The sequence below is a fragment of the Prionailurus bengalensis genome, chromosome E4, assembly GCF_016509475.1.
Source record: "Prionailurus bengalensis isolate Pbe53 chromosome E4, Fcat_Pben_1.1_paternal_pri, whole genome shotgun sequence".
Taxonomy (NCBI): Eukaryota; Metazoa; Chordata; class Mammalia; order Carnivora; family Felidae; genus Prionailurus; species Prionailurus bengalensis.
In genome coordinates this window covers 27,217,201-27,238,562 of record NC_057360.1, presented here as the reverse complement: position 1 = coordinate 27,238,562, position 21,362 = coordinate 27,217,201, and the positions used below count along the sequence as shown (strand labels likewise).

The 21,362-nt window shown below is 37.8% G+C and overlaps 1 protein-coding gene across 1 annotated transcript in view; it reads left to right on the top strand.

Annotated features, from left to right (window-relative positions):
* The first annotated feature begins 689 nt into the window (after positions 1-689).
* Positions 690-21,362, top strand: part of XPR1 (xenotropic and polytropic retrovirus receptor 1) — a 218,546-nt gene continuing 197,873 nt past the window's right edge. The window contains exon 1 of the mRNA XM_043568637.1: positions 690-960. Coding sequence (XP_043424572.1) covers positions 892-960 — 69 coding nt within the window. The 5' untranslated portion in view covers positions 690-891. The remainder of the gene's footprint in view (positions 961-21,362) is intronic.

Genomic DNA, 21,362 nt, shown 5'->3' with positions numbered 1-21,362 from the left:
TCCTGGGGGTGGGGTTGCCACGGTACCCCTAGGGGATTCTCTTTCCTCCCAATATTGGTTTTCCTCTCAACCTCACTCGGAATCCCCAGGAAGTCACAGGTCCAGGTAGTACTCTTCTCTGGCTACATCCCTCCCCAGTACTGGTTTGGGTTCAGGTGTTGTTATTGACCTTTCTGGTAGCCCTGGGACTAGATAATTGCATTGCAATTCATAAGCAGCGTGCAATTTTTGGCACTGACGTCTGTAATTAAATTCAACAAGCATTTATTGAGCACCTAGAGCATGTAAAATACAGTTCTTTTAAATACATTTTGTCCTTAACTATTTAGCCTATTTTACTCACTCAATTTGGATTAATGTTGATCCATCCTTAAGAGTTTTATGAAGAACAAATATTAAAATGAAAAACTGCACAATTCTTTGCAAATACAAACGTCTTGTGTGAATTATTTTTTCTACGTGTTAATATTAATTGCAATAACAAAACTACCGCTTTCCAGGCAGGCGGTAGAGAGCAGCTGTAAGGCCAACGGGAGTCAGACGGAAGAGGTCAGGGGAGGTGCCTCCAGCACGTCCGGCCCAGAAGGGGAGGAGCCTCGAGGAATGTTCCCCCCCAAACCCCGCCCCCCATCCCTCCCTCTTCGTTGGTGCGGCGTAGGCGGTTACCATGGCGATGACGTCTAGAGGGCGGGACGGGGCGGGGCTATGGAGAGGAGGAGGAAGATGGCGGGAGGGCGGCTCTGAGGAGACCTCGGCGGCGGCGGAGGAGGAGAGAAGCGCAGCGCCGTGCCGCGCCGGGGCCCATGTGGGGAGGAGTCGGAGTCGCTGTTGCCGCCGCCGCCGCCGCCAGTAACTGCTGGACCGGAGTGGGAGTGAGGGGGAAACGGCAGGATGAAGTTCGCCGAGCACCTCTCCGCGCACATCACTCCCGAGTGGAGGAAGCAGTACATCCAGTATGAGGTACCGGCAGCAGCTGGGGTGTGGGAGGACTCGGAGGGGCCACCATCTCGCCAGTGCAGACCTCCGCTGCCGCCTTCCGCTCCTGCTGCCTCCCCGCGCCTGGGCGGACTTTGACCTGGTGCCGCGGGGAGCCACTGCGGCATCCCCGCCGCGGCTGCCCCGCTCTGGGCCCCGCTGACCTTCCCCTCCCCCGCAGCCCCGCTGCCGCCGGGGTAACGGATATGCAGGCGGCGGGCCGGGAGGGAGGGCACAGCTCCGCCGGGGCTGGGGAATAGTGGTGGGAGGGCGAGCCGCAGGTGGGGGAGTAGTGGTGGGAGGGCAGCCCGGGGTCGCGGCGGTTCCGCGCTAATCCCCTCCTCCCCACTCACTCTGACCTCTCGTCCCCACCCTGGGCGAGCGCCCCCTCGCCAAGGTTAGGTTTTGTTTCTCTCTGCTCACCTCTCACCAAGGAATCCTCTTCCGAGATAAGCCCCGTTAGCGATTTTCTTCATTCCACAGAGCCCTTCCGCTTTTCCGCACTTGCCCACTGTTGACAAAGGCTTTGTAACAGGGTTGAAATTTGATTTAAATGTATATCACATATGCAGTGGTTACTGTATGCAAACGTATTGTAATCATCTATTCTGTTTTGATAATAAGACGGTGACGGTCTTTTTACTGATTGCATGAAGTATACAAAGTAATCACATCTCTGGTTTTGACTGTCCTGTTGTTTTGGAATGGAGTGAAGGAGGAAGAGGAAGGAGGGAAGAGAAGAGAATAATTTAATTTTTCAGGTTTTCTTTTCTAAAATTTTGGTAGCCAGGGAGAAAAGTACTGTATTGTAAACAATGTACTTTTAAAACATACCTGTGTATTGTAGATATCATGGCCCCCTTCCCCCCTAATTGCTGTGATAACAGCTTGGAGGGTATTCAGTAGGTACTGATGAGGAACCTTACATTAATATAGGAACGAGTAAGGATAATGAACCCGTGTATATTTTCAGAAGGCAAGATACCTAAAGAGCTTTTCAGCACTGCAATAGGTTATTCTCAGTAACTGGCAATTCAGCTCCTGGATAGAGAAAGAAAGACTTATCTGTAACCTCCAGGAATTCACATCTATGTATGTGCAGGAACAAAGAGTATAAAATCAATACGAACTCAAATATGTTAGCTACATTTTATGAATTAAAATGTTTTAGTTGTCTATGTCTGTTTAAGTTCAGTGATAGGATGTTTAGGCAATAGCACAAGTTTGTTTTTCATAAAGCAGTTGTAATAATTGGGGAAGACAGGGAAAGAGGTGTAAGTAAACAGAACCTTGAAGATTGTAAAATAAATTCACCTTGTAACATACAGTATTTGATTATTGCCAGAAATGAAACACCCAGAATTATTAATGCTTTCTTTCACTTAATTTTCTTTAGTGTTTTGTGGCTACATTTTGTAAGAATAAAATAAGGGACTAGCTTTTCAGCCTGTGGAGTTTTTGATTTATTGTTTCCAATAACACTCGGTCAGTTTTAAAACCTTGGCTAGAGTCCAGATGATGGTTTTTATTGAAAGGAGGGCATTGGTCTTTCATCTTGTAGTAGTAATTTTCAGCACCACTGCCAGTTCTTCACAGAGGCATAGGAAAAGCATGCTGAAGCAACATCTTATACTTGTTATATAGTATGTATGGAATGCTCGATTTGGGCAAAAGTAATAGTGGCTAGTTGTATGCTGTGATTAATTTTAAGTATTACAGCACTTTCATAGAATTGTATTAATTTGGAGTAGCTGAGGCTGGAAGGGGAAACATAAGATTTAGTTTGAAAATGCAATTACCTCTTGATTTGTAATGTCAGCTTTGTGGCTGGAGTGACCACAGTAATTCTGGGACTCCTCATTCATATACTCCCTTTGGACACTAGCCCCAATTGGGTTACTCTAGGTTGGTTACAGAGGGTCAGAATTCCTGAGCACATGCGTGACTGCATTATCTTTCCTGGGGCAATTATAAGGTGTTAAAAAATTTTTCATTTATTGTGGCTAATTGAAATTTTATTCTGCAGAGTCCCTACTACCTAACTCCTGTCCCAGATGAACTCATTGTTTGGTAGGCACAATTAAATAAGGGGCACTTTTCTTTGTGAATTGGAGCCATTAAAAAGATTTCTTTATAGGGTTGGGATTTGTGTTACTATATTGTTTCTCAAGAGCTGGTGCTGTTCCTTTGAAAATATTTAAAGAGGCATAAATAAGAGTTTTCAGAGTCTGGGCATTTTGGCAACTTAAAAACTTTGGGGAAAAACGACATCCTAAAAGATGTTAGCTGTTGCTGGAGAAAAAAATCTTCTTATGATGCAGTAACACGTAGTTTCTGATATATGAAGATTATGCTCATGAAACACTGTTCATGCAATAGACACTTGAATTTGTTTTTCAAGCACTAGTGGTGAAATTCTAGGGTATTACCCCTGATGTCTAGACTAGGGTGCTTTCTAGTGCTGTGGACCATGATGAACTGTTGAGCTTCTTTGGTTTTTATGTCATTTCACTACATTAAATTTTATTTGAGATAAGCACAGCATTAGATAGAAACTGAAAATTTTGTTTTACATCTATAATTATGTGTATTATTGTGTATACATGGCCACACAATAAATGCTAGTTATTGTATATGTTAGCCATGAGACTCTGGGGACAATCTTTTTATCTTTCCAGGGCTCTTTCCTTTTCCATAAGATAAGAATATATAGGGCCAGAGAGCTTTTCAAGGTCCATTGTGATTCATAGGTTTTTGTTTGTTTAAGAGAGACAGTGTGCCAGTGGGGAGGGGGGCAGAGGAAGAGGGACAGGGAGAGAGAGAGAAAATCTTAAGCTTAGAAAATCTCCATTCTTAGCACGGAGCCTGATGCTGGATCATGACCTGAGCCAAAATCAAGAATGGGACCCTCAACTGACTGAGCCACTCAGGCACCCTGTTCATAGGTTTTTTTTTTTTTTTTTTTTTAAGTTTATTTATTTTGAGAGAGAGAGGGTACATTTGCATGAGAGAGAGAGAGAGGATCGCAGGCAGGCTCTCTGCTGCCAGCGCAGAGCCTAGTGTCGGGCTTGAACTCACAACCGTGAGATCATGACCTGAGTCAAGATCAAGAGTCAGACGCTTAATCAACTGAGCCACTCAGGCGCCCCCATAGTTTTTGATTTAACTTTTAATGGTTTTTGCTTTTTGGAATGTTAAAATTGTTATTAGTGTTATTACTCATAAATAACCTAAAAATTATTAGAATTTCTAATTCAGAAATAAATTGTGGAGTTCATAAACTCAATCTTCGTAGGCAGAATAATAAAGCATAAAAGAGAGCAATAAGAAGAAACCATATAAAGAAAATCTGTTTGATCCACTTGTGAATAGCTTTTACAGAGAATAAACACAAATGAGCAGAGACCATCCCTGTTTCCAGTAATCTATTTGAGTGTAAATCTTGGCATAGAAAATAGAACATCAATAAATCTTTATAAGAGCACTTTAAAAAAAATTTAGAATCAGTGATTGCAATTTTAGAGCTCTGTGATTGATTAATCAAAATTAACAGACCAGTTTCAACCACATAGACTAGTATGACCATGTTAATATTTTACAGAATATTAGCAAAAGAAGCAAATATATTTGGTGCCTTCGGCTGCTGACTTGTGTTTTCATCCCTAGGGTCCTGTGCTGCTTTGGTTTCTCAGGAATGGTTTTTTCAGTGTATACTGGAGTTGAATAGGTTCCTAAAATAATGAGGTATCTAAATTTCAGGATTTTAGAGTTTCAGGGGAATTTGAACACTATCTACTTCCTCTTTTTTTCAGACAAAGAAACAAAGGTCCAGAGAGGTTAAGTCATCTGTCTAGGATCACATATAGATAGCTAGCCTCTTGAGCATAGATGTGTAAGCATTGGGAGTCAGGTCACCCTAGATGTGTGACCCTGATGAAATTACTTCCTCTTTCTGGGTTTTAGGTTCTTTGTAAGGTGAGAGAACTGGTCTTAATGGTTTCTAAACTCGCAGGGCTATATTTTCTGAGGACCTATCTAGCTTTAAATTTCTATTTTTTTTAATGGCTTAATTATATTTGATATATGAAGAAGATAGAACTTAAATTTAGGACTATTATTAAATTAAAGTTCTTTCAGAAAATTTTGATGAGATTTTAATTTGGGAGTGGAAAACTGACCCACTGAAACTTTTATTTAACTTAAATAAATAAAAGGGATAGTCCTTGATTAATTTTTTTGCAGGATTTGGAAAAGGAAAGATTCTGCATAAACTGTACATCCCTATCTTCAGTTGTAAGAAAACATTGCCCTGACATTATTGTGATTTTCATTTATAGAACTATCCCATGAGAACACTTGTGTTGCAGGCTTCAATTTCCCAAAGGTATTATGTTGATTAGTTAGGGTTAACTTGTCTTGCTAGAACTTGTTTGAAATTTCCAGTTTGGCCACCCGATGGGGCACAAGCCACTTTTTCTTTCAGGCACTTCTGCAAATGAAAGTATGGTATAGCGTATTTAAGATAACACTTGTAAATGATTGTGTCCATAAGATGCCTGGCATTTACCAATGTTTCTTAAATGAGTGAATGAATGTTGTATAAGAGAGGAACCTATTACTATTCTTTATTATATTTGTATAATAAAGTGTGTTAGGATGAGTATCCTGGAAAGATTATACTTGTCCATCCATCCCTCAAGGTTGGTTTTGGATCAGCTTTTGGATGAAGGCCCAGATCATAAGAACCTAAGAATCTTATTTGACCTGGGGTGACCATGGAAAGTTAGTCCTGGCTTCAAATCCAGTCCTAATCTGGAAAGCATTTGAGAGACTGATTGAGTTGTGCTGGCTATGGGTTTTAAGTATATTCGTGCCATGGCCCCCAAAGGAGAGTACCCAAAACTCCCATTGAGTAAGAGAAGATAATATTAGAACTGTTAGTTATATTCATTTTTACGGATAAGACAAAATTTTACTAATATTTAATAAATGGGTGAGTTTGATGGCCTTGTTAGGAGGTGTTCTGAGAAAAAGAGAAGGATTGCTAATAGGTTTCTTACTTGTGTGTTCACTTTAAGCAAATAGCAATTATTCCAGTTTATGGTTATGTAGAATTTACAGATGTTACCTAGTTTCGACTAAACTAACTCTTATAAAATGGATAGGACTTAAAAAGACTCCTGTAGGGGTGCCTGGGTAGCTCAGTTGGTTAAGCCTCTGACTCTTGATTTTGGCTCAGATCGTGATCTCATGGTTCATGAGTTTAAGCTCCGCATCTGGCTCTGTGCTGAGAGCCTGGAGCCTGCTTGGGATCCTCTTTCTTCCTCTTCTTTCTGCCCCTACCTTATTTGCTCTCTGTCTCTCTCTCTCTCTCTCTCAAAGTTAATAAATAAACTTGAAAAAAAAAAAAAAAGACTTCCATAAAGAACCTCAACAGTAATACCACTAAAGCAAGCACATGTGAACAAAAAAGTGGCAGAGCTGACAATTCTACTTCTAGTACTAGCTTTTGGTAAGCCAAATTACAGACAAAAACAATCATACTTCTAATAGATCTGACAAGAAATTTGCCCCCCCCAATTCAAAATAATTAGGATAATTCTTTGAAATAAGATTTTTTTTCAAAACTTTATTTAGAGAGAGAGAGCGCAGGAAGGACAGAGAGAGAGGGAGAGAAAGAGAATCCCAAGCAGGCTCCACACTATCAGTCCAGGGCCTGACTCAGGGCTCAGTCTCACAAACTCTGAGATCATGACCTGAGCTGAAACCAGGAGTCCAACACTTGATCGGCTGAGCCACACAGGCACACCTGAAGTAAGTTCACTGTCGTCCATAGTGAACTTCACCATAAACATATATTATGTGTTAAGAATATTGAGCCTTTGTGGTTTGTTTTTCAATTTATAACCATTATAATTAAGTTTCATAATCAACTAATTCTTGAAGTTTAAGCTAGACCTTTGAAATACTATATCACAAAATGTTAAGCTTAGATTTTTAAAAATAATGAAGCTTTTCAGGTATGTTGTTTTCTAAAAGTATTGCTATTGATAATCTCTTAGGTTGAAAATATTTTTGTACTATTTATGAATGAAAGATAAAAATTGTTTATCATTGTCTCATCTTTTAGAAACTATTTAGGGGCACCTGGGTGGCTCGGTGGATTGAGTGTCTGCCTTCGGCTCAGGTCATGATCTTGCCATTCCCGAGATTGAGCCCTGTGTCAGACTCTTTGCTAACAGCTCAGAGCCTGGAGCCTGTTTCAGATTCTGTGTCTCCCTCTCTCTCTGCCCCTCCCTTGCTCACACTCTGTCTCTCTTTCTCTCAAAAATAAATGAATATTAAAAAAAAAATTTTTTTTAAAGAAACTTTAAAAAATTCTGTTTTATTATGTACACAGTTGTAGAAGGATATAATTTATCAATAAATGTACATATACTGGAGGAGGTACATAGTAAGCTATTGTTTTTGTTTTTGATAGTGATATGATATTTAAAAAAGGTTTGGAAGACTTTGTTCAAGTTGTTCAGCTTAACCAAAGCTGGTTTGCGGATTGCCTGGTATTGAACTAGTCTTTGCAATTGAGAGCAGTGTCAAAATTCACTAGGGTTCTTACCCAGTTGTATTTGCCTTTTCACGTATTCCTTTTACCTAGTAAATGCTGAAAGAAGCCAAGTAGACAAAGCTCATGAACCATTGCCTTAAATTATCCATTCATTCCAACAGCTGTTTATAGGGGTTCTACTATTTGCTGTAGGCTGATAGATTTGTCCTGAAACTCAAGCTCTTTCATTATCTTAAAAATAGAAAAGATGGGGTGCCTGTGTGGCTCTGTTGTTAAACATCTCCCTCTTGATTTTGGCTTAGGTCACAATCTGACAGTTCATGAGATCGAGCTCCAAGTTAGGCTCTGTGCTGGCAGTGTGGAGCCTGCTTGGGTTTCTCTTTCTGCCTCTCTCTCTGCACCTCCCCCCTCCCCCAGTAGATAAATATTTAAAAAAAAAAATAGAAAAAACAATAGTATTTTTTGTTTTTGTTTCATTTTTAAATGTTTTTTTTTTTTTGAGAGAGGGCACGTGCGCATGTGAGCAAGTGGGGGGGTGGGTACAGAGAGAGAGGGAGACACAGACTCTGAAGTAGGCTCCAGTCTCTGTGCTGTCATGACAGCACAGAGCCTGATGTGGGGCTTGAACTCAGGGACCATGTGATTATGACCTAGATAAAGTCAGATGCTTAACTGAACCACCCAGGCACCTCTGGTTTTGGCTTTGTATTTCAGTCAGCGCAGTGTTTCAGAATTAAAAATGGTATAGAAAGGAAAGATTGCAGATTGAGGACTTGGAACATTGTTATAAATTTGGGTCACTTGTAAATGACTAAGAGACTTTCTCCTTAGCTTTTTGAACTTTTGAACTTTTTTTGTTCAAATACCTTTCCATCTAATTTGTTAATAGAAACAGATTTAGTTACCCATTCCCATCATCATGCAGGTATGGTGTCTATAGGGGCTGATCAGAAAATTCTTAAAAAGTTGTTCATTTATTAGAGGTCAGGGGAAAGTATAATTAACCTGCTGTAAGCATAACTTACAACTTCATAGTCTGTAACAAGAGGACAATATGTTAATTAAGCAAATATAGTCTCTTATTCATTGAGGGTGACCTGCAGTATTTACAAAGACTGAGGACTAGGAATGTGGAGATATAAGTCCTTAGACATAGTTCTGTCTGTTCATAAATGATGAGAGAACCAGAGATTGTTTTGAAAATTGAAGGGCTGTAATGTAATCATTCAGTAAAGTGGGACGTTTTTAGATTATTATGTGACTTACTTAGGCTAAATTGGTCAAGTTGTAATTCACAGAGTAATGCATGTGCTTTGTAGGCTTTTTCTGTACCTTAGAGCAGTGGTTCTTAAACTTTTTGGTCTTGGAACCATTTGAAACTCCTAAAAATTATTGAGGATTCTAGTGTCTACTGATACATGTTGTATTACAAATTAAAACTGAGACATGCTTAAAACACAGGAGTGTAACAAGCACACCTTCTACTAGAGACATGTTATCACACTTCATGCAGCCTCTGGAAAACTCCACTGTTTACTTGTGAAAGAATGAGAATGAAAAAAACAAGTGAAGTTTTGTAGTGTTATTAAAAAAAGAATTTGGATCTTTTGAGCTCCCTGAAAGGGTTCCTTCCTTCCTTCCTTCCTTCCTTCCTTCCTTCCTTCCTTCCTTTCTCTCTCTCTCTCTCTCTCTCTTTCTTCCTCATTTTCTTTCTCTTTGCTTTTTTTTTTCTTTTCTTTTTTTCTTTTTAGAGAGAGAGAATGCATGTGTGCAAGCATACGAGCAGGGGAAGGGCGTGGGAGAGGGAGAGAGAGAATCTGAAGCAGGCTCCACGCCCAGTGTGGAGCTGATCTTACCAGTGTGAGATCATGACCTGAGCTGAAATCAAAAGTTGGACGCTTAACTGATGGAGCCACCCAGGCACCCCCCCCTTTTTTTTTTTAATTTTTTCTGAGTTTATTTACTTAAGCAATCTCTACACCTAATAATGGGGCTCAAACTCATGACCCCAAGGCAAGAGTTGCATGGTCTTCTGAATGAGCCAGCCAGGCACCCCTCCCTGAAAGGGTTTCTGAGAGTTACTGCCTTAGAACACAGGACTCCTTTCAGAAGGTTCAAAGATGGCCTGAGAAAAAGTTCTCCAGTTTTAGGAAGCGCGTAGGGGAATAGGGAATGTCTTGGATGAGAATTCTCAGGTATTTCCCCCACTGCAAAGGATGTAAGGGGGGAAAAAGTTGGCTTCTTGGGGATTCCCAATTCCGTTCTCTTTTCTTTGAATTGAATTAGTTGATATGTGGTCTGCTTGTCATTAAGGAGAATGGAATTGACATTTATCGAGCAGTTAGGAACCCAGTGTCAGCTGCTTTACATAGAATAATCTCATTTAATCTTCACAATTTTGCAAGGTAGATGATTTATTATTTTTATTTTAGATTAATCATTTGTTCATGGCTACATACCTAGCAAGTAGCAGACCAAGTAGGATTTGAAATTGAATCTGTCATACATTAGAACCCTTGCTTTTTAAAAAAATTTTATTTGAGAGAGAGAGAGAAAGAGAGAGGGAGAGGGGCTAAGGGAGAGAGAGAGAGAAAATTTTAAGCGTGGTGGAGCCTGACACAGGGCCTGATCCCATGACCCTTGGATCACGTCCTGAGCCGAAATCAAGAGTGGGACACTCAACTGACTGAGCCACTCAGGCCCTCCTAGAGCTCTTGCTTTTATACAGGAATTGTAAGTAACAACAGATGTTATTTTTTGAGTGCTTACTGTATTAGGCACTATGTTAAGTACTTTAAAAACATTTTCTCTTTATTAGCAAGCCGTTAAGGTAGGTTGTCAGCTCTGTTTATAGATTGGGGAAATTGAGTCTTAGAGCCATTGAGTAATTGATTATGTTGATACTGCTAATTGTGGATAACCTTCTTTTAATTCATATTACTACCTTTGGAAAAATATATAAGTTCCTTAATTTATACATATATAGAGTTTGATGTGGTCTGACCTATTCTTGAGCATCTGCTAAAGTAATGGCTGGTCTATTTTCAGTCCTAGGTCTCAGTCTGCACGTTTTGGAGGTAGTAGAGTGTGGTCTGGAGACCAGAGTTAATTTATATTTTCCTCAAGATTATCAGGGTAACTATTATTAGATAGGCAGCTGGTAAATAGAGGACCTTATGAAGATGAGGCCATAAGAAAAAGATAAGATATTAGTAATAAGAGTAAAAAGAGGAAGATAAAGTGGGCATAGCTGTTGTATGCTGCAGTTGTGGCATTTGGCTTCTAGATGATAGATCATGGAATGTTAATTATTTCTGAGATTATTTAGCCCAATTCCCTTTTTTACTTAATGGGAAATGAGGTTTAGAGAGGTTGAGTGATTCAGGGTTACATGACTTGGTTAGTGGCTGAGTTAACACAATTACCCTGATTCACTTTATTGCTTATTATTTTGCCTTGTATGCTAGTATGTTCAAAATGCGTAGAGAACAAACTCTAAACCATACTGCCTAGCTCATATTCCAGCTCCACAGTTTACTAGATGAGAGACCTCAGGCAAGTCACTTAACCACTTTGTGCTTCAGTTTCCTCATCTGTAAAATAGGGATAATAATAGTAGTTCTAGGTCTTTGGGAGGATTAAAGGAGTTAAAATATAGAAAGTGCTTAGAACAATGCCTGGCACATAGTAAGAGCTATATATTTGTTATAAAAATTATTTCTCCTGTAGAGAGCTCAATGGTATTAATGTTGTATAAACTGAGCCTTAAAATTTGTCACTCTGGGCTTGCCCAATTCAAGTTTTCTTGGAAAATGGCTTTGTTGATTTTAGCCATTACTCCTGTTATCTGTGATATTTATATTAATAATTAATGAATGAATTAATGTTAAATATTAATATTTATATTAAAAATGGTCCTTAACCTTTTTATATATAGTAATAAAACCACCTAAGAACAATTATGTGGTTTTGAAATAAATTCCCTGTTCACTTGTAAATTAGACATTATTTAAGTTATAGACTGTATTTTTTTTTTTTTTTTTTTTTAGTTGAGGTGAAATTCACATGTGTATTCTTAAGTATAACCAAATAGCTTGAGTGAATTGTTGGGAGTTTTTAGTGGGTATCTACTTTTAGTTCTTTTCAGTTTTTTAATGAAAATTTAATTTCTAATACTAGAATTCGTTTTAGAGTTGAGAAAGACCCTCTCAACCTCTCTGTTTTATAGATGAATAAATTGAAGTAGAGAGGCCAAGATTATGTGGTCAGAGTCTTGAAACTAGCTGATAGGAGAGCCTGGGATAAGAATATTAGCTTCCTGCTCACCAATGTACATTGCTGAGGCGCTATCACTGCTGTATAAACATTTAATTTTTTTTTTTAATTTTTGAGAGCGAGCATGAGCAGGGGAGGGGCAGAGGGAAAGGGAGAGAGAATCTCAAGCAGGCTCCACATGGGGGGTAATCTAGGCAGACAGAATAATACTAGGCAAAGGCATAAATAGGTGGAAGTATCTAAGCATATTAATGAAATCTGGTTTAGTGGATATGTTGGAGAACTAATGGAGTGAGGTTGGAAGGGCGGACTGGGAGGGATCAAGGGGTGAAGGGATGAGTACCTTGCTGAGTTTAAACACTTCCTGGGTGTGAAACATCAAGGATTTTAAAGAAGAGGTTAGTGGAGAGGGATCAGTGCAAAGTGAAATGTATAATTTAGATGTTGGAAGATGTATTGGAGAGAATAAGGCCAAAGACAGGAAAACCAAACAGTATAGCTGAAAATATTGAGGGCTTGAATAGTAGCTTAATTAATCAATTTTAGTGTGTATTTTTCCCATATTTTAATACCAAAATCAGGATATGTCTTATAATTAATGTTGTGTTATAGGTTAATTTGCAGATACATTTTTCATTTTTAGAAGCACATAAAATAATGGTGTATATTACTATTAGTTACTATTAATTACTACTAATGGTGTATATTACATCTTAGATTTGATAAAATTTGATAGTAATGATATATAATTTTACTTAATGCTTACTGTGTGTATGTCAGGCAGAGTAATAGATACCTGTCAACATCAAGCATCTGGCAGTGTCTACCATGTTTAGCAACTTTTTAATTTTTTTAATTTTTGTTTTTAAGGGAGAGAGTAAGCGAGCATGGGAGGGGCAGAGAGAGGGAGAGAGAGAATTCTAAGTGGGCTCTGTGCATGAAGCTTGATCTCATGACCCTAAGATCATGACCTGAGCTGAAATCAAGAGTCAGATGCCTAACTGAATGAGCCATCCAGGTGCCCCTAGCAACTTCTTTTTTAAATAACTGAAAGTGACCAAAAGGCCATGGGATCTACCTGGGATGTCATTAAAGGTTGAGAAAGAAATTTATAAGAGCATGGTTGAAGAATGAATGCAGAAAATAAGAAAAGTTCATGTTTGTCCCCACAGAATGTGGCTAGAGCTCTAGAAATAAATTACTTTGATATCAATTTAGTGTTTTCTTATTCTTTTGTTTAGTCAGTGAATGCAGATTTAGTTCTTTTTTTAGTTTTAGGTAATAAACTCAAATGTGATCAGTGAGATATATTGAGATATATTGAGATGTATCTTTCTATTGTTTTTCAAATGTTTTTATAATAGTAGATAACAAAAGTGTTGATAAGCAGGTTAGTTACCACTTCTAATCACAGATTTCATATATCTTTTATAAACCTTTCTTTTTTGAGTTGAATATATTTGTTTGAAATAGGAGTTTTGAAATATAAGTACTTCAAATTATACTGCCATTAGATATTTGCTAGAGAGGGATGCAAAATGTTTTCTCTAGAATTTGTTTGGTCAGTATCATGGACTTTGAACAGTTCTGTTCTTGATAGATGGAGAAATTAGAAAGTACATTGCTTTAGAGACCACTGAAATTGAAGTTATTATAATAACCCTGTGAGCTTGGGCAAGTCATTTAGCCTTTCCATGTTACAGTATTCTCATCCTTAAATTGGACATGATAATAGTGCCTACTTTAGAGGATCATATGAAATTAACTGAATTAATAATTGGAAAGCACTTAGTACATATGTGTAAGTAATAATACTACGTATAGTAAGTGTTGTATGTATATTAGCCATTTTTACATATCTATCTCTAGTGGTTTGAAACTAACAGTTGAGCAGGTTCCTAGTTGATTTTATTCTTTTAGTTTTTATTTATTTATGTATTTATGTATTTATTTATGTATTTATTTGTGGGGGGGGGGGCAGAGGGAGAGGGAGAGAAAGAATCTTAAGCAGGCTCCATGTCCAGTGTAGAGTCCCACCTGGGGTTCAATCTCACAACGATGAGATCATGACCTGAGCCGAAATCAAGAGCGGGTCACTCAACTGACTGGGCCATCCAAGTGCCCTCTAATTTATTTATTCTTGAGACAACTTGGGGAAGGGAATCAGTGAAACTCTAACTGGGAAAAAACAACTTAGATATTGCTCATTCATTTATTGGATAAATGGAAGATGAAAGAAGTTTACCTTTTTAAAAAAGCCTGATATTTCACAGAACACAAAGTTTTTGTTGTTACTTGTTGATGGTTATTGCTGAGATAAAAAGATTAATTTAAACATTTTTGACAGTTTCTTTAGTTTTTGGGATAGAAGGAAAACTGGGAAGAAAGCTGGTAACTTTTTTTTCTTTCACTCTTTTGTTATGAAGCCTTAGTAGAATTGATTTATAAACATAGAGTATTAGGGGCGCCTGGGTGGCGCAGTCGGTTGGGCGTCCGACTTCAGCCAGGTCACGATCTCGCGGTCCGTGAGTTCGAGCCCCGCAACAGGCTCTGGGCTGATGGCTCGGAGCCTGGAGCCTGCTTCCGATTCTGTGTCTCCCTCTCTCTCTGCCCCTCCCCCGTTCATGCTCTGTCTCTCTCTGTCCCAAAAATAAATAAAAACGTTGGAAAAAAAAATAAAAATAAACATACAGTATTAGAGAAAAAAAATATTTTAGGGAAAGAAATGATCAAATGCAGTATTTTGAAATTCTCCTTTAACCTTTGTTTCATTTTAGAGACTATTATTTAACATGGTGGGTTTTATGTAAGGAACACTTATTAATAAACCATTATTTAACCAGCTTTAATTACAATGATTTAAAATTTTTAATGATATCAGTGATTATTAATAATAATTTAATGCATATTTTGTGAATCTGCCATGCTAAACACAGAATATCCCATTAAAGTAACAACCTCCTTCCAAATGGTGAAATTTGCAAACATACACAATATTTTAGTAGTTGGATCATTTTATTATCATTAATATTTGAAATTAAATAAAAATATCATTGGTAGGCATAAAGTAATACTATTAAACATTTTTTAATGCATCACTTTCTAGTGCTTAGCACAGTGATTTATTGTGTAGGTGCCTCAATATTAATTTTATAAGGAGTGAAGGAGGGAAGAATTCAATATAAAGTTTTAAACCTAGGGAAACTGGTAGAGGATAGCTACCTTTGGGAATGGTAAACTCATGAAATTAGATCTTAAATATGCTGATTTCATGTGTGAGATGTCTGTGTGTAGAGAAGGAGCTAGGATTTGAAAAATGGTATTAAGAGATAAGATTATTATAATTGAGATAGCAATTAAAGAATTCACTAAGGGAAAGTATGTAAGGCAAAAAGTAAAGATGCAAACGGAGGAAGTCTTGGAAAATACGTGTTACAAGACTGGAGATATAGAGATAAATGGGTTATTAGCAGTGATATGCTCTGTGGACAGGTCAGTAAGAATGAGAATTAAGAATAGGCCTTGGAGGGGCGCCTGGGTGGCTGAGTCACTTAAAGTGCCCGACTTCTGCTCAGGTGAGGATCTTGTAGTTCAAGAGTTTGAGCCCTGCGTCAGGCTCTGTGCTGACAGCTCAGAGCCTGGAGCCTGCTTCAGATTCTGTCTCCCTCTCTATCTGCCCCTCCCCTGCTCTCTTCCTCTCTCAAAAATAAATAAACATTAAAAAAGAAAAAGAATAGGCTTTGGATGTGACAAAGGGAGCTTATTGGTGGATTCTGAACATAAATTGTGTTTTGCAAACTATCTTCCAGGTTTTAAGAGGTTAAAGTCATTGAGACAACATGTATGTACTTACCATTTGAGAAATTTGGCTACTAAATTATGGAAAGAGCCTAAATGTCCATCAGCTGACAAATAGGTAAAGAAGATGTGGTTTATATATACAATAGAATACTACTTGGCAATGAGAAAGAATGAAATTTGGCCATTTGTAGCAATGTAGACAGAACTGGAGGGTATTATGCTAAGTGAAGTAAGTCAGTCAGAGAAAGACATACCATATGTTTTCACTCGTATGTGGATCCTGAGAAACTTAACAGAAGACCGTGGGGGAGAGGAAGGGGGAAAAAGTTACAGAGAGGGAGGGAGGAAAACCATAAGAGACTCTTAAATACTGAGAACAAACTGAGGATTGATGCGGGGGTGGGGAAGAGGGGAAAGTAGGTGATGGGCATTGAGGAGGGCACCTGTTGTGATGAGCACTGGGTGTTGTATGGAAACCAATTTGACAATAGATTGTAATTAATATTAAAAAAAAAAAAGAAATTTGGCTACTAACAGAACGAGGAAGATAACTTTGAGGACCAAGTAGGATAAAGCAAAATGTTCTTTGAGGATTTATGAGATCTGTTCATATATGAAGACTGTAGAGAAAGTAGCTTTAATTTTATCTAAATTTTTGGCTTAATTGCATTTCCCTCATTTATTGTCTGTGAGGCCTTTACAAAGTTTTTTCTCTGAACCTCAGTTTTCTTGTGTGTGATATGAGGATAGTACCTACCTTTCAAGGTTATTGTGAGAATTATATGTAATAATATATGAAAGTACCAGCAAGAGCCTGATCTATAGAAGATACTCTTCAGTAAAGTATAGCTGTTAATTTCTATCATTATTAAAATAAGCCACTGAAGTAACTTTTACTCATTTATTCAATGGACATTTTAGGGTGTTAGTACTTAATTTAAGAAGACTCTCTGTAAGTGTCATGAAATTTCTTTTTTTTTTTTTTTTAGATTTTTTTTTTTAAACGTTTATTTTTGGGACAGAGAGAGACAGAGCATGAACGGGGGAGGGGCAGAGAGAGAGGGAGACACAGAATCGGAAACAGGCTCCAGGCTCTGAGCCATCAGCCCAGAGCCTGACGCGGGGCTCGAACTCACGGACCGCGAGATCGTGACCTGGCTGAAGTCGGACGCTCAACCGACTGCGCCACCCAGGCGCCCCAAAATTTCTTGGAAACCAAATGATGGTAGCTGGACTTGTAGAATCCATTGCTTGATGGGGTGCCTGGGTGGCTCACTTGGTTAGGTGTCTGGCTCTTGTCAGTCAGGTCATGATCTCAGGGTTTGTGAGATTGAACCCTGCATGGGGCTCTGCGCTGACAGCATGGAGCCAGCTTGGGATTCTCTCTCTCTCTTTTTTTGCCCTGCCCCCCTTGCCCTCTCTCTCCTTCTCTCTCAAAATAAATAAACCTGAAAATAAAAAAGAATTCATTGCTTGAGAAACTACCTTTTGACAAAATGAATTACTGTGTTTCATAGATTCTAGGATGCACACTCCCATGTTCCAGTATCCAACACCTTTGAAATTGGGATTCATCTTACAGATGTCATAGTTTAATTGGCAATGCTTTTCTTTCTTAATGATTCATAAAATAATGGTGTGTTTTAACAATTGATGATGTCTTAGACTCAATGAAATATGGTAGTATTTTATTAAGTACAAATGTATTTTGATTAGTAGTATTTTTTTTGTGGGAAATGTTATTCAGCCTCCAGAGAATACCCAATTTATTAAGTTTTTGTGGTACTGAAATTGAAGCTGTGAAGTGGTCTGAGACCCATAGATTAGAAACCATTTTGGGGGCACCTAGCTGGCTCACTTAGAAGAACATGCTACCCTTGATCTTGGGGTTTTGAGTTCAAGCCCCATATTGGGTGTAGAGATTACTTAAAAAAAAAAAAAAAAGAAAGAAACCATGTTTATAATTTTTATAGACATTGGAAACAGTATTGCAATATTGCAGAGCTTTTGGATTCCTTTTTGTTTTTGTTCAGTTAAACTGGCAAACTGTTACTAAGAGCAAACGTGAGAATTTTATGTTGTGATAACTATTATTTTTGGGCAGAAATCTAACATGTTTTACCAACCTGTATAAAACTTACATGTTAAAGAGAGCTGGAAGCCAAAAGCATTAAGAACTTTTCTTGTGTCTAGTAAATAAAAATGGTTTGAATTTTGTGTAGAGATAAAAGATAATGAAAATTGAGAAAACTAAGGAAGGACTTTGCATTTTGATAGTTCATGAAACTAGAACTGCTATAAAAGCTCAATAAAAATAGTAGCTAACACTTAAAAAAATTAACTGATGTGCTGATTCGGACATTTATGTTTTGTGTTCAAAGTCTGTGAAGTTTACCAGTATATTTTAAATTTGTACTGTGCTAGATGCCGTGGCCTATAAAAATTGAGGTGAGGTTGCTCTCTGCCCTCAGAATTTACAGCTGTTACCACAATAAATGTAAGAACGAGACATATAGATTTAATTAGTTAGAAGAGAGCATTTGTTATCAGCTTTATTTTATCGTCAGAATAGCATCCTTAGACAAGGAAGATGCTGATTTATTCTGTCAGACCTGCTTCAGGTTAAAAGTGTGGCTGTATGCCTTCTCAAGGGCATTCAGTGTGAGTTAAATTACAGTGTTGGTGGCTTTGATATATGGGAATGCAATTTTGCTTATTATTGCTAAATAAATCACTTCCTTAAAATTGTCATAAGTTTTCTTTCCATTATTTGGTATATGTATAGGGATAAGCATCTTAGCTACTTTGATCAAGATGAGCAGAAGATAGATGTTGGTTATAATCTAATAACATGTACATTCTGTGATATAAAAATGTTTTTCGAATCTACCTCATGTATTAATTATCTATATAGCCCAAAACTTAGTAGCTTAAAACAATAATAAACATTTATCTCATGTTGTTTATCTCATGTGTGTCAGGAGTTTGGAAGCAGCTTAACTGGGTTGTTCTAGCTCAGGGTATTGTGTGAAGTTGCAGTCAAGATGTCAGCTGGGGTTGCAGTTATCTCAAGGCTGGATTGGGGCTGGGGGATCCAATTCTAGGATAGCTCACTCTGGTGATTTGCAAATTTGGGCTTTTTTTCAGAAGGCCTCAGTTCTTTACCATTCAGAACTCACCATAGGGCTGCCTTTTTTTTCTTTTTTTTTTCTTTTTTTAAAGTCTGGCTTCCCTCAGAGTAGATAATCCAAGAGAGAGTAAAATGAAAACCACAGAGTCTTTTATGACTTAGCCCTGGAAACAGTATTCTGTCATTTATGCAATATTCTATTGTTTATATAGGTCAGCTGTATTCTGTATGGGAGGGGTTGCACAAGAACATTACTACTGGGAGGAAAGAATCCTTTGGAAGATTCATCTTTGGAAGAATCATCTCAGAGGCTAGGTCCCTCACTTGATATAAAAATCTAATGGTAGTAAAGTTTTAGAAATAAAAGAATATCAGAAAACTGAGTTGCCAAAATTGGAAGTAAATCTTAGAAAATAAGGTTTCATTTGAAATAGCGGGCTGTGTGTCTTTTTCTCAAGCATGGATTATAGAATGTACAAAACTTGGGTGGGATACTTTAGTAACCTGAGTTTCAGATCTCAATGGTAAAATGAGAATCACGTTTACATTAAGGAGTTAAAGCTCTGTGTTTCATATTAAAGTAGTGTGTTTAAAATATTCAAAATGATATGTGATAGTAGGCATTCAAATGTAACTATGATTGCTTTTATTATTGATCGATATTTGTGGCCATCATTTCCTCAGCTCTCATGTGTACTCAACCCAATCTAATCTAGCTTCTGCCTGATCACTCTTCTGAAACCATTGATTGATGGTCACAGGTGAGCTCCTGATCCTCAGATCTAATAACCTCCTCTTAGTGTTCTCTTTCTTTTTGATCTCTAAGCAGCTTTTTATTTTTCTTTCCTTTAACTTAAGGTTATATTTTTTTTAAATCTTACATATGGATAGTTTCAGATATAGGCTCTGAAGTAGAAAGAGTGTAGGCATTCCAGCGTTAGCTATTTTTCTTTATAATTCAGTTGCAGCATTCCAATTAGATAGGTAGATGGATAGATAACATTCCAATTAGACAGAATAGACATCTATATTCACCATCCTGCTCAAGATACAGAAAAATTATGAGTATTATGCACCCTTCCTTGATTGTTGTTTTGCTTAGCTCAGATGTTTGTTTTCTTTTTAAGTTATTTTTCAGCTTTATTGAGACATAATCGACATAACACTGTGTAAGTTTAAGGTGTACAACATAATGATTTAATACATTGATATATTGTAAAATGATTACTTCCATAGCATTAACTAACACCTCTATCCCATCACATAATTACCATTTCTTTTTTGTGGTGAGAACATTTAAGGTCTACTCTCTTCACAACTTTCAAGTATCCAATAAAATACTATTACCTATAATCACCATGCTATACATTAGATCCTCAGAATTTATTAACCTTATAACTGGTAGTTTGTACCTTTAACTGATATCCTCTCACCCCCCCCCCCCCCCCCCGTCATAACCACTACTCTATTTGCTGTTTTTCTTTTTTTTTTTTATCCATCCATCTGTTAACCCTTAGGTTGTTTCCATGCCTTATATTGTGAATAAATGCTGCACTGAACATGGGGGTGCAGATATCTCTTCTCTAAGCAACTTTTGATAATTTTTAATACCTCTTCTTTCTTTTTTCATTGTTACATTAGTTTCAGGTATACAATATAGTGACTTGACAACTCTACACATTAGGCTATGCTCACCACAAGTGTATCTACAATCTGTCACCATACAGCACTATTACAATACCATTGACTAATATCTCTTCCTTCCTGAAATGCTCCTTTAATTTTTGTGGCACTGTGTGTGTGTGTATATATATATATATATATATATATATATATATATATATGTCTGATTTTTTTCTCATTGTCTTGTCTGCTGCTTTGTATTCCAAAAGATTATGTCCTTGGCCCACTTCTCACTTTCTGAGAAATTATATTTACCTACAGTTTAGGCAGTTTCTTTTTTATTTTAAGTAGGTTCCATGCCCAGCGTGGGGCTCAGACTCATGACCAAGAGTAGCACACTCTACCTCTACCGACTGAGCCAGCCAGGCACCCCAAGCTTAGGCAGTTTCCTGTCACCTTTATGTAGGTGATTCCCAGTTCTTAACCACTAGCTCTGACCTGTCTTTGAAATTGTATATCTCTGAAGTGCCTGGGTGGCTCAGTCAGTTAAGTGTCTGGCTCTTGATTTTGGCTCAGGTCATGATGTCAGGGTTTGTGGGATTGAGTCCTATGTCGGGCTCTGTGCTGACAGTGTGGAGCCTATTTGGGATTCTCTGTCTCCTCTTTCTCTACCCTTTCCCCCACTTGCACTCTCTCTCTCTCTCTCTCTCTCTCTCTCTCAAAACAAATGAATAAGCATTAAAAAAATAAACTGTAGATCTCTATTTTAATCTGTCTGCTATCTCAGTTTTTCTGTAGATACCAAAGTGGTTTGTCATCCAGTCTCTTTTATCTTTTTTTGCTCATGGTTTTTTCTTTGGTGTTTTTCCAGGTCAGTTAATAGTGTCACTAATCATCCTTCTTTTTACCTGGGCTCAAAATCTTGAAGATCTTTAATTCCCTTAGTTCATGTTTAATTGTTTCTTTTTTGCTTCTTGATTTTTGCTTCTTGGT